Source organism: Engystomops pustulosus, chromosome 8, assembly GCF_040894005.1.
Source record: "Engystomops pustulosus chromosome 8, aEngPut4.maternal, whole genome shotgun sequence".
NCBI lineage: Eukaryota > Metazoa > Chordata > Amphibia > Anura > Leptodactylidae > Engystomops > Engystomops pustulosus.
Genome location: NC_092418.1, coordinates 25,023,963 through 25,041,864, shown reverse-complemented (window position 1 = coordinate 25,041,864; position 17,902 = coordinate 25,023,963). Strand labels below are relative to the sequence as shown.

The following is a 17,902-nucleotide window of genomic DNA, read 5'->3' as shown; positions in this document are numbered from 1 at the left end:
CATGTGACTCATCACGTGCTTCAGATCAGCCAATTACAAACATGCTGTCCTGTTCTGGCATCATTCCCCTAAGCTGATATCACAACCTGGAAGTGCCCACCCACATTAGGAATAGCTGAATCGGAATCTAATGGTTAACATATCGGATAAATCTCATGCTAAGAAGTAGCCAGCAGCAGGATATTGTTGGAATTGTTATCAAAGTCTCTCTTCAGCTGTGCTAAGACTATTTACAGTTACACTTAAAAAGGATAAATTCATATTTTTCCCGAAGCAAAATTTTGTAAGGAAATGTAAACAGCAATAATCACCCATGTCACAAACATACTTTATGGAAATGCTTGTGATTACATTACGGCCACTAGAGGCGCCGTTTCAAGACTGAAGTCCCATTCATATTCCAGCACTTGTGCAGTAAAGATTTATGCCCCTGTCTCCTTACACATTTATAGAAAGATGAAGATACAGAACTTCTATCCATATAAATTAAGACGTGCTTCATTTTTAAAGGAGAGACACTTAATGCATCTCGGAGCGGCACATCTTCTATTTACTGACTGGGGTACGTCTCATTTGCATCTCATTAATCAGCCTTACAGTAAAAAGGTTATGATATAATTAGCAAGAGACATTGTCTTAATCATAAAACATCATTTACAACCAGAGCGGCGCGCAGATCAAACAGAACCTCAAAACTTTCATTTCCAGGTTTCCGCACCAATCAGTGCGATGTTCTGCGGAGACACGACAGCGGAACTAATCATAGCGGCCTGTGATCAGAGGCTTCTACCTCTAATATTACAGCAATGCCTTATCCTGGGAGGTGGAAGGATCATTACTAACCATAACAACATGTCCTACTTCATATAGACACTATGAATGGGACCTCGCCTTTATACATTTCATGAGTTTCTGCACATTATGTGACCTGTAATTTTCACTTTCCAGCTCATCATTTGCAGTCCCTGAGCATCTCTCCATGAGCTGGTGTGTGCAGATCTAGCTGCTGTGACTCGCTGCTCCCACCCCATAAACTATGTAATTAGGGATTTGCTACCAGTCAACAGGACAAATTACCACAGCAAGTTATATTGTCCACAAACCCAAAGCAACCCCTGATAAAGGAAACCTACCATCAAAATCCAAGGACATTACCACAGTCACGGTACCTGAATCTATGAGTAATCTTATATATATTGGTTATCCATACTTTTATAATTATGTTAGGGGCTCTAGGGAACTTTACCGCGCTGTAGCTTCACAGGCTGTTACAATGAGCAGAGCAGGTTTCGCCTTTCCCTGCACTTTCTGCCGCTGCTAGATTACAGAGGGAGGAGGGAGAGAGAGTAGGAGGAAGGGGGACATGCTCTGTTCATTGTTGAACATTGCATCTGCAGCACTGAGGGGCTCTGGTGACATCCCCAGAGCCATTCAAGCTCATTAGCATCATTATAGAATTTGATTTTTAGAAGGAAAGAGGCCATGGATAACAGATTTAAGAAGATTACCACAGTCACAGTGCCTGGATCTATGAGTAAGTGTCCCCTGGTTCATCATGATCGATTTAGATGGTTGATCCTTTATATGCTACATAGATCTATGCCAACATTTTGTTTCTTCTGTAAGCCACTGTATAAATAGAGAGACAAACAATTTCACAGAAAAGGGTTTGTTAATAATCTCCTACACTTTGTACTAGGCAGTATGCATGGGTGGCTATACACAGAACAGTCAACTCCTACTGATACAGCTCAATCCAAGAGTCTTCTCCCTCAGTCACGCCGCATGATCTCTAACAGCAGACAGCTCAAACTGATACAACTCACTCCTACTGCTTCCTCCCTCTGCCAAACCTCATCCTATCTCACAGCAGACAGCTCAGAATAATACAACTCAGTCCTACTGCTTCCTCCCTCCACCACACCTCATCCTCTCACAGCAGACAGCTCAGAATGATACAACTCAGTCCTACTGCTTCCTCCCTCCACCACACCTCATCCTCTCACAGCAGACAGCTCAGAATAATACAACTCAGTCCTACTGCTTCCTCTCTCCACCACACCTCATCCTCTCAAAGCAGACAGCTCAAACAGATACAACTCAGTCCTACTGCTTCCTCCCTTCATCACACCTCATCAAGAGTTGTATCTGTTTGAGCTGTCTCACTGTTTCACGCTCCTTCAATATGATATGAACAAAGCACAGCTTGTCCATCGCTGGACGGTGCGGAGGTTTAGATCACAGTTAATTGAAAAGATGAGATGATCATTTAGTCGTCTTTTCATTTTCCAACTTCATAGAAATAAAAACACACAACAGCAACGCTGAGGGATTATCTCAAGGGAAATCTGACTCACTGTGCGGCTCGCATTATGACATTTCAGATGTTTGACACCTCAAAGCTGAGACATCCGTGTAACCGAGAGGCCGACCGTCCTCACAAGGATCCTTGTCTAATTAGGAAGGATTCTCAATCATCCATCACCTAGGTGCACCTGCAGGTATGATGGACCGTGGTGCCACAGGAAAGAAAATATAAAACCCAGGAAAACTTGGAGCAGTGGAAAAGTTTCAAGTAAACGCACGAGTAGAAAGTGGCGTCTTCCAGCACCCTGCAGCTGTCTTCAAGGGCAGATTCACCCTGCACAGTGTCCGGTTTCATGTATGGCTATGACCATGGAATACATGCAGCCATGTGTTTTAGCCTTAGGGTGTGCCATTTTTGGTCCATTTTTTAAGCATGCATTCATGCATTCCATTTTTGGCCGTTTACCATGCGTTTGGCTTCTTACAACCTGTTTATCTATTAAGATAATAGAGAAAAACGGACAAAATAAAATATCAAAAACTGAAGAGTTTTCAAAATAAAACTGCTTAAAAACGGACTAAAAAAGCCATGTGTGGCGTCACCCTTAAAGCAAATAATTGAAAACATTTGTGTAATTAAAAGTTATAGAATTTTTGTGTTATAATGGTGTTATTTAGCAGGAAGTTTCACGGTTTACTTCCTGTGGAAAGAAACTAGGAACTGGTCATGTGATGTCACACAGGTGCACAGCTCGCTCTGTCCTTGGCCATGTGATGTCACACAGGTGCACAGCTCGCTCTGTCCTTGGCCATGTGATGTCACACAGGTGCACAGCTCGCTCTGTCCTTGGCCATGTGATGTCACACAGGTGCACAGCTCGCTCTGTCCTTGGCCATGTGATGTCACACAGGTGCACAGCTCGCTCTGTCCTTGGCCATGTGATGTCACACAGGTGCACAGCTCGCTCTGTCCTTGGCCATGTGATGTCACACAGGTGCACAGCTCGCTCTGTCCTTGGCCATGTGATGTCACACGTGCACGGCTCGTTATTTCCCTGGTCTTGTGATGTCAGAGCCCAAATACTCCAGTTTTCCTTTTTTTAGGAGGCAATTCATTAAATACATTTAGAAATTAGGGGGCGCATCAGGGCTTGTGCTCTATGTAGTGGTCAGACCTATGTACTGCAGATCAGATCCTATACAAATAAACGTGAACGGATCTGTAGTGATCTGATCTGATCACTACACACAGAACAATGTTGTCTGCATCCGGTTCCATTTGTCAGGTCGGTTCATCTGTGCGGCTCCTAAGTGTTGTGTCCCCACAAATTAGATAATTTGGATATGTTATCTATCTTTTCTCCCTTTAATAAAAAAAAAGAGGTGTGTAACAATTAGCTTGTTGGAGGATAATAATATCCACCAGCAGAATTGTGAGTTCAGCTCCAGACTACAATCCAACGCAAGACAAGTAAATGATTACAGAATGTTAATTAATGTCGGTTGTTTATGCTAATTACACAGCTCTTAGTGGACACATCATAGGATCATATCCGGTGGACATTCATATAACCCTCTCCATATTCAGACATCCCTATCTTATTTCTTCTACGAATCTCTCAGCATCCAGACCAATTTTATGAAGCCGAATAGAGTAAACAAGTGAAGTCTGATTGGATGTGGGAGGGAAGGGAGAAAAAAAAACCCTGAAAAAACAAAGCGGGAATGTAAAGCGAGACGTTTCCGAAGGATCTATTATTCTCTTCAACAGCCGCACAAATCTGAAACTAATATTTGCACATGAAAATGTTATTATTGTGGTGCATCTGCAGCTTAAGGTAAAATAAGTCAGAGAATTCCAGGTATTTCACTGCAGAGAAACTAATCAGATCGGTGCGAGAGAAACTTTTATTCTTTGAGAAACTAAACTTTTCCTACATAGTGAGATCAAGAACCGCCAACCCGGGACTTTAAGGACTAAAAATACAGGGTTTCCTGCAGCCAATAATCTTCACCTTGATCATTATATATAACCGTATATACTCAAGTAGAAGCCAAGACAACTACTTCTACCACAAAGCTTCCGCTACTGGTTCTTAGACCAGTGCAGAGTAGACTGTGCTCTGCTGCAGCAGATTAATTTGGTGCATACGCCCCCTTTTTTTGTTGGTTGCCCAGCAGCCTCCCCCACTAGTGAAATGCCCAGCAGCCTCCCCCACTAGTGAAAAGCCCAGCAGCCTGCCCCACTAGTGAAATGCCCAGCAGCCTCCCCCACCAGTGAAATGCCCAGCAGCCTCCCCCAGTAAGGAAATGCCCCTGCACTCTCCACAGTAATGTAATGCCCCACACCAGCCCATCATAATAGAAAAAAAACAAACTCTGTGCTCCCCACAGCTCTACTACTCTCTCATCTTCATTTTCAACAGACCATGCATAGACACGTCCCTGCACTAATAACTTTTTTTATTAAAACACACAAAAACTTCCCAGTGTCACGCTGACATATTACAAATTACAAGCAGACAACGCCCAAATTAGCCGATTGCGTCATCGGCTTTCTTAAAAAGTCGTAAATCCAAATGTCAGTTGTGTTGGCGAAAAAGCAGTAAGAGCGCTGCAGTACAGCGGGACTTCATTTAACATTTAGTTTGGGAGTACTTTTTAATATGCTCCGAAAATGGTGGTGTCTACCCTAGGTGACACAAAGTTAATATCAGAGCATTTGTAAGCCGACCGCGCACTTGGTAACTGCCTCCATAATTCCCCTATAAATCACGCTCTGTAATTTCACAGATATGATATGGGAAATTTTTTTATGGTGCCTCATTGAAGCAACTGGAGGAGGCGGCAAGAGGAGGAGGAGGAGGCGGCAAGAGGAGGAGGAGGCGGCAAGAGGAGGAGGCGGCAAGAGGAGGAGGCAAAAGGAGGAAGCAGGAGGAGTAAAGCTGCAGCTCTTTCAGTATCAAGTAGTAATATAATTTTTATTGTTTTAAAAAACATCAACAAATCTAACAAAGTAGATGAGCCTGCAATGTATGTGACACTGCATTGATGCTCCAGTATCTAGTTCACCCACAGCCTCTTCTCTGCTCATTTGCATATTGTGAGATTTCCCATAAAAGAGGGAATTCTAGAAAAGACATCCCATACCCTACCTGAGGGGGGGCTGCTAGTTTAATGCGGTAAAATCTGGTGAGGGGTTCCCTTTAAGCAAACACAGAGGTGGTGTAAACTTAACTAGTTTTAAAGTAGGCGAAATATATCATCCAGCAATAGACACTGTGATAAATCCAGCATTGCATAAGGCCGGTCTAACTTTACACTAAACATGTCTACAATTTAGTGTATCACCTCTGTTGTCTTTTCTTTTTCTTTGCAATTAGTCTATACCTGCATATGATGCAGCAGATCTAAGAATAATCTGCAGTCAAGTCTGCAAAAAAAAAAAAAAATTTGTGGGTTTATTCCTAACTTTACCAAGACATATCAGCAGGAAACCAATATGTATCTATACCCTCTGAGTCCTGGTCATCAGAGCTCCTGCAGCGAACTGCAAACTTATGCCGATTGTAGAGAAGAAGAAAACTTGTAGAACGTTGCAACTTTTTTGATTTTTAAAATTGAAGATTCCAAAACATAGTAATAATTTTCGGGGTCTGCGATGTGACTAGTGACACGTTCCTGGCCATTCGGGCGGATGATTAAACAACATTTAGGGGAGAGTCACGGAGCTGAGGAGCTGCAGTCACTTATTTGCAGATCTAATCTGTCTTTTCTTCATCTCATTAGTGACAAGTATATAGTGACACGAGGCATCAGATACCTGGCAAACAGATAAGTGATTATAGAAATGCAGGTTAAACACAGGAGACCCGCTATGCGCTGCGTTCCAGCAATTAAAAAACAACTTCAATGGAAAAATTGAGAAAAAAAAAAAATCTCAGACTGAGGCCAAATGACAGGTATCTGATGAAAGGGACTGTAACAGTTATAGATGTGGAGGCTTCACTACGCAGGTCGTCATAGTCTTCTCCTGATCCTCGCACCTACAGCAATCTAATGCTCACATCCGATAATTACAGGATCAGCAATGAGATGATTAAGGGTTACCTAGAGCTCTCATAGGTCACATGGGAAAAACAGGAGAAGTTGCTGCTTTGCCTCAATTCACACCAATAAATGGTTATGGACCAAACTAAGCAGGAAAAAATGAAAATAGCTGAAATCTGTATGGAATCCATCCTGCTGCACATGTATCAGGTGTGATGAAGTCTATGGAGAAGGGAGTGAGAAAAGAATCGAGTCTACAACATCAAATGGTCACAATATGTGATGTTTATATTTGACATCTCTGCTGCAGTTCAGATCACATTGCAATCTATGGAGAAGGGAGGGGGGAGAGACAGGAATCTGACATCTCTGCTGCAGCTCAGATCATTTTGCAATCTATGGAGGGGGATATACAGGAATCTGACATCTCTAATGTAGTTCAGACCACAGTGCAATCTATGAAGAAGAGAGGGTGGGAGGGGGCAGGGATCTGACATCTCTGCTGCAGTTCAGATCACATTGCAATCTATGGAGAAGGGAAGGGGGAGTAATGAGCAAGCGCTAATAAGAAAGGGGAGACTAAAGCTACTGGAGCTAGATAGTAAGTTTCTATATCACCCCAAGTGTTTTATTCACAACGATATTGTGACACTGGGAATGTGCAGTGTATGGAAACAACCAGTTTCCACCCATAAGGCCTGAGACAACAGAATTACAATACAGCTGTGCTTCTTTCATACAGAAGATTAAATCTTCGGGATAGATGATCAGTATGTGGGGAGGAGTTTCTTTCAACCTCGGGTGAGTTTGGACCTAAAAATGCTTGCGATCAGAAAGAGCATCAAACGTTTTGCTTGGTCCACCGATCAAAAGTGTTTAGATCTTAAAAAAGAAAAGATCCTCCCTGCTGCGCTTGAATTTCTTTTCTAAATGACGGGTGTGAACACAGTTATATTTTGGATGAAGCTGTGAGTAAATTGCTCTTCCGTTGCATAGCGGTCATACTAGGGTAGGATAGCTATACTACTACTATTCAAGAAAATACTGACACAGATGATCAGTGCTGGGTCCAGTTGTAAAACTCTGTGCTAAATATAGCTCATCTATAAGAAAAAAAAAATCCTGAGGGTTCTAAATAGGTTTGCTAATAGAACCCCACTTCATATATAGGAGAATTCTGAATACCTGCAGTCATCACTAGAGGGAGCTAACTCACTGCAGTATTACAAAAGCCATAAATTGCATGGACTCAGCTCCCTCTAGTGGTGGCTGAATATACAGCTCATCGCCGAAAATGGAGCACTAAACTGACCACAATAAAGAGATTACTCATAGAGCACAGAATTTTGGATCTATTAGAGTGAAATAACAGAGATTTGAAAGGACTCAATCGCAGACGTCTCCGCTGCAGATCAGATCTCAGCACCCTCCATGAATGAAGCACATGTGTCAGGAGGCATTACTACATTCACAAAGGGCATGACGGAGAGTAAAACTGCAATCCTTTCTGAAGCGGCCATACGGTAACAGGATCACATATCCGCTGATCAATACCGGTGTAATTTCAATTTTGTTTTGTGCCAATCAGCGACTTTGCAGGAAGCGGAGCAAACACAATACAATCAGGGTCCGCGGCATAAGACAAATGCTGCCCGCCTGCTATTAACCCCCGAGACCCCAAAGACCTGGAACACAAAGACGAGAACGCTCTGCGGCCACACTGACCCCCCGAGTGACGGAAATGCAGAGCTACAATCCAACTCTGGTGCCTGCAAGTACAATCTAGAGGGGGATTATAGGGGAATGTGAACATTTAAAGAGAAAAGGGGGGGGGGGCAATAGCATGGACAATGTGCGGGAATCAGCAAGTTTTACCCCGATTTTATTAAAAAACGGGACAAGACCTGAGGCTAGACAGCAGCATTGGATCAGATACATCAAGCAGGATGCTTATGGCGAGTAAGAGGTAGTCACCGATGACATTTTTTTAGAAGTGATTCCTATTTTGCCATAGGATATAATAGAATGTGTATGTGATGGATCACTGTGATGGTGGAGGGGTATACCCCGGGTACCAGACAGGGGTGTAACAGGTTGTCTCGGGCAGTCACTCTACAAAATACAAGGAGATATATGGCCCCTGGGGCTTCTATGTGACACTGTGGGACAGAAGACGGCACGGCCACAGCACCAGGGAGAAGCGGCTCAGATTTATTCCTGCCCATTACACAAAATCATTTGAGAGCCGTCTTGTAATTAGAACAGGACGGAGTGATTTGTAAATACCCAATTAAAAATTCAGAAAGGAACAGATATTTGCTAAAGAGTCTCTGGGGAGCTTATCTGTGACCTATGACTAATGGAGCAACACCGCAGTCTATCTGTGATCATTCTGTTGGACAAGGACACTAAAGGGTTAATTTTATCACAAGACTATTAACCGTTTGGTGACTGCATAGGGGTTAGAGATATCGCGTTATGGCGGATGTCGCCCCTTATCGGATTTAGAATTAAAAGAAACCTGTTCCAACTCCAGAGGAGCGATGCTGGTTTACAGAAACGTAAACTTGAAAAACACGGCTGCTTTCCTCCAAAAACAGCGCCCACCATGGTTTGTGCTGGTATTGCAGCCGAGATGCATAGAAATGAATGGAGCTTAGTTGCAATATTACACACAACCCATGGGAAGGAGATTAGGAGTTTTTGGAAGAAAGCAGCTACGTTTTTTCAATCTTTGGACAACCCCTTTAAGTATGGATATTAAGAGTAATACATTAAGTAGTTAGAATTAAGGGCTTGCTGGCAACTTTCAATGTGGGGTGCCAGGAAAAAAAACCCCTTCTATAATGAATATCCAATGTGCACCCCTAAAAGATGCTCAGGGACTACCTAAACTTCATATAAAATAAGGTATTTGCAGCTGAAACGGTTAATCTATACCATCCACATGTTGCTTAAACACGATATTTGCTGCCACCTTGTGGATAGTCCTGGTACAAGCAGCAGAATATAAAAACGTTCATTTCTATATGGAAGGTGTGTATTTGTTGTCAATTAAGACAAATTAAAATCGTACATTTCTTAAATATTCCGAAAAACGTAAAGCAACTTGTTGCCGATAGATGTTAGAGATCATTTGGGACTACAGTCGGTGGCCATGGACAATAGAAGTCAGCTAAAGCCACTCATCTGATGTTTATGGGAAGGGGATGGGGAGTTTGTCTTGTCTTTTCATCAAAATATCAGCACATGGCTGATTCTCAGTTTTATTCTGGGTTTAGCAGATCCAAACTCCAGGTTGCCGATTCCAGAAGTGATGCTATGGAGAACTAGTATTATTCTTATCATAACATGTATCATATCTTAACATCTTTATAGAACCATTATTCTGTGCTGCTGTATAAACAGTAAGGGGTTCACATACATAACATTAAGAAAAGTACAAAATACAAAAACTGCAGAGATCAGGAAACAAGTGGGATTTAGACGCTGTCCCTATATAGGAGGGAAGATGGAGACGCGAGGTGAAGGAGCAGAGCAGAGGTTTTCAGGTTACGTTTAAAGGATTGGAAGGAAGGGACAGTCTGACATATTTTGGTAGAGGGTTCCAGGATGAGGGTAGTGATAAAGAGATACAGAGGTACTTAATAGATTCTAGGTCAAGGACTTTAGGAGGTCTCCTTATCCTCCAAAGAAACGCATCTGTGAACTGTGTCCTATAAATTGACCAATTGAGACCGTTTTTGATTTTATCAGGTTTTACTTCTTTCAAATATATACATGTATTTTACATCATTTCATATTCTTCTTATACATGTATTTTACATCATTTCATTTCATATTCTTCTTATAAGAAGAATATGAAATGAAATGATGTAAAATACATGTATATATTTGAAAGAAGTAAAACCTGATAAAATCAAAAACGGTCTCAATTGGTCGATTTATAGGACACAGTTCACAGATGGTAGAGGGTTCCAGAGCAGGGGAGAAGCACGGGAGAAGTCCTGGATACGACTGTGACAAGAGCGGATGATAATAGGACAGGGATTATGTGTGGGACAGTATTGGCTGATGAGCTCAGAGATATATGGAGGGGGCAGGTTGTAGGTCCTGGTTATCATTTTAATCTAAATTAAATGAACAATGGGAACCAGTGGAGGGAGTGTCAGAGGAGAAGCAAGGAGACGGATGGATGATCCGGGCAGCAGAGATCAGGATGGATTGGAGGGGTGTAAGAGAGTTATCTGGGAGATCACAGAGAGGATGTTGCAGTAGACCAAGCAGGAGATGATGGAGACTAGTAATTGAGGAAGGGTCGGATTGGAAAGGATTGATGCGCGAGATGGAGGCGGCAGGTTGTAGTAAGGGTCTGTATGTGAGGCTTAAAGAATAAGGCAGAGACCAAGAGGACTCCATGGCAGAGGACTTTAGGGACCGGGGAGTCCTTTTTAGAAAAAAGTAAGAGAAGGAGGAGGATACGGCTGATAGACCACATGGAATTCTGGCTAGAAGAGAGGAGATATCTGGACTGGATCCGTGGGTCATCAGAACAGGAGGGGTATTAAAAATAGAGACTTAATGAGCTGTGCTAGTCTGGCTACAGCATTACATACCCCTTCTCCTGTGGGATCACAGGCATGAGTGCAATACTCTGTGTCCGGGTGATGTGACTGCTATTGACAATACAAAGTGTCTTGTGTTTATGCTCTGCTCTCTATGTGCCCACAGGGGAGCCGGGGTCAAGCGTTCTGTTTTTCCTTCCTGCCAAACTCAGTGACATGGGTGACAGTACAAGGAGACGGGCACAGCTGTGACTGCCAGCTATCTGGTATAGAGCAGATAGGAGAGAGTCCCATAGAGCCGGCTGTAATAGACAAGACCACAAGGCCAGACCAAGACGAAGAAGAGGCCACTATGGGATATCGAGACAGCAATTCCTTGACATGGAGACTTAGAAGTTGTCCAAAAGTTGTTGTCCACTTACAGCGAATAAATGAAATTCTATGTGCAATGTTCTACGATTTCCCAATATACTTTCTGTCTCAATTCCTCATGCTTGTCTAGATCTCCGCTTGCTGTCCTGCTATAGGAAGCTTCATTGTTTACATCCTGTGGATGTCACACAGGTGCATGGCTTGTTATATATCACCAGTCATATGATGACATACAGGTGCAGAGCTCATTATATCCCTGGTCAGGTAATGTCACACAGGTGCATAACTTGTCATGTAATATCACAGGTGCACGGCTCGACATATCCCTGGTTATGTGATTTCCTAGGTGTACAGCCTGTCATATGCCTGGTCATGTAATGTCACACGTGTAGAGCTTTTCATATCCCTGGTCATGTGATGTCACACAGGTGCACGGCTCATTATATCCCTGCTCATGTGATGTCACAAAGGTCCACAGCTTGTTATATTCCTGGTCATGTGATGTCACACAGGTGCACAGCTCGTTATATCACCAGTCATGTGATGTTACAGGTGCACGGCTCGACAGATCCCTGGTTATGTGATGTCACACGGGTGCACGGCTTGTTATATTCCTGGTCATGTGATGTCACAGGTGCACAGCTCGTTATATCACATGCCTTGATTACTCTTTGTGATTACCGTCCTATAGTTCCATTGGGGCTGCACATTTGGCAACCATGGCATGTAGGGGAAAGAAAGGGAAGGATTTGGTAAATACCTGCATCTCCTCAGTTATCTGAGCAGACAAGAAGAATATGGCTGTGCTGCAGAGCGGATAAGGTAATGATGATTGGTCAAGGAATTAACGGGTTTCCCTCTTAGCAATTGGTCTAACTGGCAAACAATACGTGAACATATGGGCCGTGATATGCCAATGTTATCAGCTTCGTTATCACCGGATTAAAAAACATATGGAAATCTCCATCACAGTTAATCAATGGAAGATGGAACCACGGAATGTCAGCGCGTCTCCAGGTGTAGCTCCCTTCATTTTTGTTTCAAATGGAGCAAAATGTGTTGTAATAACATGACGGCTAATATTTATGGAAACGACACCATCCATCATAACGATGTTCTGCGGCTGCATGGCATAATCATGGTAAGGAGGGACAACCTCGTATGACTCTGCTGTTCAATGGCACCAGACAAGCCGCTGTAATTGCAACGTGCAAGCGACTACTATCAGCGATCACTAGATAGAGTTCCCTTCCTACACATCTAGTTGTATGCGTTTTGTACAAATCTGAAAGGTGCTGGCTCCCCCTAGTGGTGGCTGCAGACTTCCAGGATAATAGCATTATCAAATCAGAAAACTGTGCACACATACAGTATGGAATGAATCAGCAGACGTGTTGCAGATTTGTTGGTTAATATAAACTGTATTTGTAGTAGTAGTAGTAGTAGTAGTAGTAGTAGTAGTAGTGGTAGTAGTAGTAGTAGTAGTAGTGGTAGTAGTAGTAGTGGTAGTAGTAGTAGTGGTAGTAGTAGTAGTGGTAGTAGTAGTAGTGGTAGTAGTAGTAGTGGTAGTAGTAGTAGTGGTAGTAGTAGTAGTGGTAGTAGTAGTGGCAGTAGACTAATGGCTGAGCTGTATATTTGATCCTGGATCAGAAAGCACTGTACACATTGCAGCACTTACCTCCATCTCAGCATTGTGGGTATGAACTCTCTGCAGATTCTCTTCGGCCTCACGGAGCCGGCGGCTGAGCTGCGGCGTGTGCTCCGATGGGGTCAGCTCACTGTCATAGGAGTCTAGAATCGCCCTCATTCCATCCCGCTCCTTCAGGAAATACCGTGCAAGAGAGAAGAGAAGAACGATTCGTGAAGATAAAGAAAAAAGTCCATGTACGGTTATACTGCAAATATATAGCCATGTTCATCCTGATCCTCCTGGTTCATCCTGATCCTCCTGGTTCATCAAGAGAATTCCAATACTTCCACAACAACAGCAGAGAAGCTAAATAGAGTAATGGAAATACTGAACAGGTGGATAATAATTTTGAGTTTTATAGTAAAAGATCTATACATTTCTATTTTCTACACAGTGGACGGTTAGAGTATTCACTAGAAGAGATACGGTATCACAGATATAATGCGACACTGACACAAAGGATTTGGAGAGAAAGCATAAATTACACCACCATTCCGGATACATAGATCCTTTCACTCTCAATATCATTACTGGCAATTATCCAGGACACTGGAAATAGCTGAACATGGCATTACCCTATATACCAAAACCACACAGAGGATGGGGCATGCCGAACTTCAGTATGGCCAATCCGTCAATTCTGGAAAGCAAATGTGCTTCTCTCCACAGGCGGAGCTGTGCTTGCTGGTGCTCCTGTTCTGATCTTTTAGCACTACCCTATAAACAATAATAGACATACATCATAAAGAGATGTAAACAGGTGCCACGGTTTAGCCAGGGGTACGCTATTGTTACTGCAGAACGCAGTCACCGGAGCCATAATTCCTGCATCCCTCGCCCTTACATTCCGAGCTCCGTCCTGGCCTCTATCCAGACACGGCCTTGTTTTACAGCTCCCGAATATCACACTGGCAATAGATTAGCTCTAGATTGGGCCTATTTAACAAATGAGCCCTACTAACACTTTCCCGTTACTTAGCTTTACAATCTGTCATTGGCATAAGCTGCGGATCTGGAATGCCACCAGACGTCTCCTGCATTCCTCTAATCTGCACTGCATCACCGCTGCTGCCAAATGAGATTTCCGCAATGTAACCTTTGAGAAACGGCGGCACCTGGGCAGCGACTTACACGCCGGGACCCTATCAACCATCGGACGGAAAGGAGCCTACAGCTGGGTCCCAAATAAGTTATCATGGTGATGAATGGGAAGCTTGTGTTTCCTATTACAACGCAAAAAAAAAATCGCAACATACAAGGTTTTGCTGCATCAACAAGGTTGAAGGAATTTTCGGTGCGATGCCAAGTAACGGGAGGCTGCCAAAAGATTGCTCCGGCCTGTCTGTGCTTAGTGATGACTTGGATGATCTGGGCTTGGGGAAGGCTGTCAGATAAGTGACAGTATCAAACCTGTTTACACATTGGAGGCTTTGTGTTACATCTCCGGGTCCCGGGTGGATTTCACTCCATCATTTATCTGCCTTATTTTTTATTTTCACAGCCGAGGGGGATCATGAAGCAGATGTAATCTGCAGGACAGAGGCCATCTTCCTGGTTAATAATACAAGATATACTGTCATCGCCAGTAGGGGGAAAAAAAAAAAAAAAAAAAAAAACTACACGAGAAGTCTCACTGCTTCTAAAATTAATTCATGAGACAATTCTGATGGATAAGGCAACAGGGAAAAACCACAAGAGACTGCCCGGCCGGATACAAACTGGTTAAACTGTGGATATAAAATTTTTAGATGTTGTATCTTTGCTGATTATATTGCACATGCAATCCTATAAAAAGGATACTATGTACAATCTGCTCACCTCCTCCTGCTCTATAACATGCTGCCTGCAGATAGGACACTATGTACAATCTGCTCACCTCCTCCTGCTCTATAACATGCTGCCTGCAGATAGGACACTATGTACAATCTGCTCACCTCCTCCTGCCCTATAACATGCTGCCTGCAGATAGGACACTATGTATAATCTGCTCACCTCCTCCTGCTCTATAACATGCTGCCTGCAGATAGGACACTATGTACAATCTGCTCACCTCCTCCTGCTCTATAACATGCTGCCTGCAGATAGGACAGTATTTACCATCTACTCTGCTCCTCCTGCTCTAGTGATGGGTAGTTTGACCGAACCAGGAGTTGGCTACCCTCTTTTAGCCAATGGCTCACTTAACCCCGCCCCTAATCAGCTCACCATGCTCCCTTTAACCCCATAAAATCAAATTTAAAGTGGTGTTGGGGGACTGCCTGAACGGAGGCTCCCCAATATAGATTAAAAAAAGAGAGCCATTCAGGAGCCAGAAGAGCCGTCTCTTCTTAGCCTAATGAGCCAGCTCACTAAGAAGAGTCGGACTCTATCCTACTTTATAACATGTACCTGCAGATAAAATCCTATATAATCTGCTCAGCTCCTCCTGCTCTATAACATGCTACCTGCTGACTGGATTGCATTTTTAAAAAGTAAATGTAAACTTTTTATGTTACCATTTTCATTATCTTTGTGTGTGTGTGTGTGAACGCGTGTTGTTTATGTGTTTGTTATTCACTCAAAAAAAAAAAAAAAAGAGCCCGAGATCACGCCCCAGGTTGCTTAGCTGCACAATGAGAAATATCATTAAAAAAAACTGTTTATTATTCCTCCCTAGTTATACAGAGATTTAAGACTGCACATGTGAGCTCCAGGCTACAAGGAGCTCGGATGTGAATGCACAAGCAGAGGATATGAATTTCTCCAGGAAGGTGGGGTCTTCCCATATGACAGTCCCTATATGTCCAGGAGAGCTCTGGAGGCTTGTATAGCTATAATACAAAGGGCTCTGGGCATCAGGGCTTGTTGGATAAGGAGCTGTATTGCCACTGACCGGTCAGAGTGCCCATACTAACCCCTGTCCACTTATTCAAGGTGACCTCGTAGAGTTCAAGGTGTTGACTTGGGCTTCATCTTCTCCAGATTGCACATCTGATTCTGAGAAAATTGGAGACTCCCCGCAACTGTATAAAGACAGTCTACCATCTCCTCTAGCATCTACTGGCAGTATCTTACAAATAAACTTACTATTATTACAAGCAAAACTTTATTATTTCTACCATTCCTGAGAAATTCTCATTTTAATCTCTATGATAATTAGGTATTTGGCGCACCCTGGTTGTCCTCAGCAACAACACTCTCTCCGTCTTATAAATCGTGCCAGAAGCATGGGGAGACCCTTGACGGAGGCGGAAGTGATTTAGGTGGGGGTTAGCAGCACTATGGGTGCACTAACTGCCTCATTAGCATATGGATTGGGAATTTCATGGAAATGTCATAAATGGATAAAAATAATAAAGATGCATTGGAAATCTCATTTTAACAACTCCTCACAACGTACTGTCAGCAGATTATGGAGGAAGACCCAGTGCCTACTCAAATCACTGACCTTTCTTATGCACGGGCATACTGGGTCTTTGCACTAGTAGCAGTATTCAGCATGGCTAATAAATGAGCGTCACATAGCAGACATACAGGAATTTATTTAGAATGACCTACAAAGTTATATCAGATGCCCTTCAAATCCGAAGCCATTGACCAGACCTGTCCATTGACCTGACCGCTTCCATCACTGCATCAGTCCGCAGCCCATAGTACATGCTACCCCCGGGATAATTGCCTAATAAATTATCACAAGGGCAGAGCAAATGGACAGTTTGGAGAACGGAGCAGAAGTTAACAAGCCGTGCACAGAACATGGCCTGTAGTAAAAGAGTCAATGGCCTGCAATGCTCATAACCAGTAGCCACATTGCCTGCATTGTTCCTGCTCTTCTACAAGGGTCGAGGGGTCACATTTACACAAGACTTGACCCAAGTGCCGAGTCCGATCTCCCGGATCCTCAGGCTCTCGGCTACCCCGAGACTTATTCTCAGTTATTGGAGTCTTGAATCCCTATAAAAGAAATAGTTATTGTTTACAGTGCGGTAAAATGCCCCTTCAAGGCAAAGAGAACGGAGAGACAGCAAATTTATCATAGAAATAAACTGAGTGTACAAAGTGGAGCACTATCACTCATACAAAGGCCACGGCACTGTTCTGCATTCAGCAAGGATTGCTGTAGGGGCAAGGACAAGGCCCGTTGTACTGCAATTATTTTTACTTTAAATATGTTTTTAATGTATTTTAAATCTATTTAAAATTTAAAAAAATCATACAGGATGCAAAATGAAAATCTTACACATCCCACAATGCATCCGCACCGGCACTGATCCGACAGAAGGTAACAGGTACATGATTTATGATTCGGGGAAGTAGGAATTTAAATTCTCGATATTGTTAATCTTCAGATTCGACCATCATACATGCGCCTCCAGTCCAACGTGATAGCTGTCAGATAAAGTTATCCATTCAGCTAATGTTATCGAGGCCAATAGCTTAACCACTGCGTCCATTGTGGGATTTCTAGTAAACTGATTTTTTATTTATTTATTTTTTTCCCCACATTGTTAAGAGGAATCTATAGACTTGAGAGAACCCATTGGGTGGAATTTATCAAGACTGGTCGCATTGAGAAAAGTATTGATCCAGTGTTAAGATCCCACGTGATGTACACGGTTGGGAGGAAAAGGGAAGGGGAATAATAATAATAACAATTCCTTTATTTATATAGTGCACACAGATTACGCAGCGCTGCACAGAGCTTGCCAAATCGGTCCTTGTCCCCATGGGGCTCACAATCCAAACAACCTAACAGTATGTTTTTGGAGTGTGGGAGGAAACCGGAGGACACCCACACAAACACGGAGAGAGCATACAAACTCTTTGCAGATGTTGACCTGTGTGGGATTAGAACCCAGGACTCCAGCACTGCAAGGTAGAAGTGCTGCTGACTGTGCCACACTCCTCACCCCTCATCTTATCACTGAAAGCTAAGTAG

The 17,902-nt window shown here is 43.1% G+C and overlaps 1 protein-coding gene across 6 annotated transcripts in view; it reads right to left on the bottom strand.

The window, feature by feature from the left end:
* The window catches only part of MAD1L1 (mitotic arrest deficient 1 like 1), a 438,339-nt gene that overhangs the window by 271,690 nt on the left and 148,747 nt on the right, over nt 1-17,902 (bottom strand). For 4 of the 6 annotated variants that reach the window (XM_072120358.1, XM_072120360.1, XM_072120357.1 and 1 more), the window contains exon 12: nt 12,973-13,113. The exons of 1 other annotated variant lie outside the window; for it this stretch is intronic. In XM_072120358.1, the coding sequence (XP_071976459.1) occupies nt 12,973-13,113 (141 nt within the window). Of the gene's footprint in view, nt 1-12,972; nt 13,114-14,115; nt 14,178-17,902 lie in introns of those variants that run through there. One more of the 6 variants, XM_072120363.1, reaches the window with a different exon arrangement.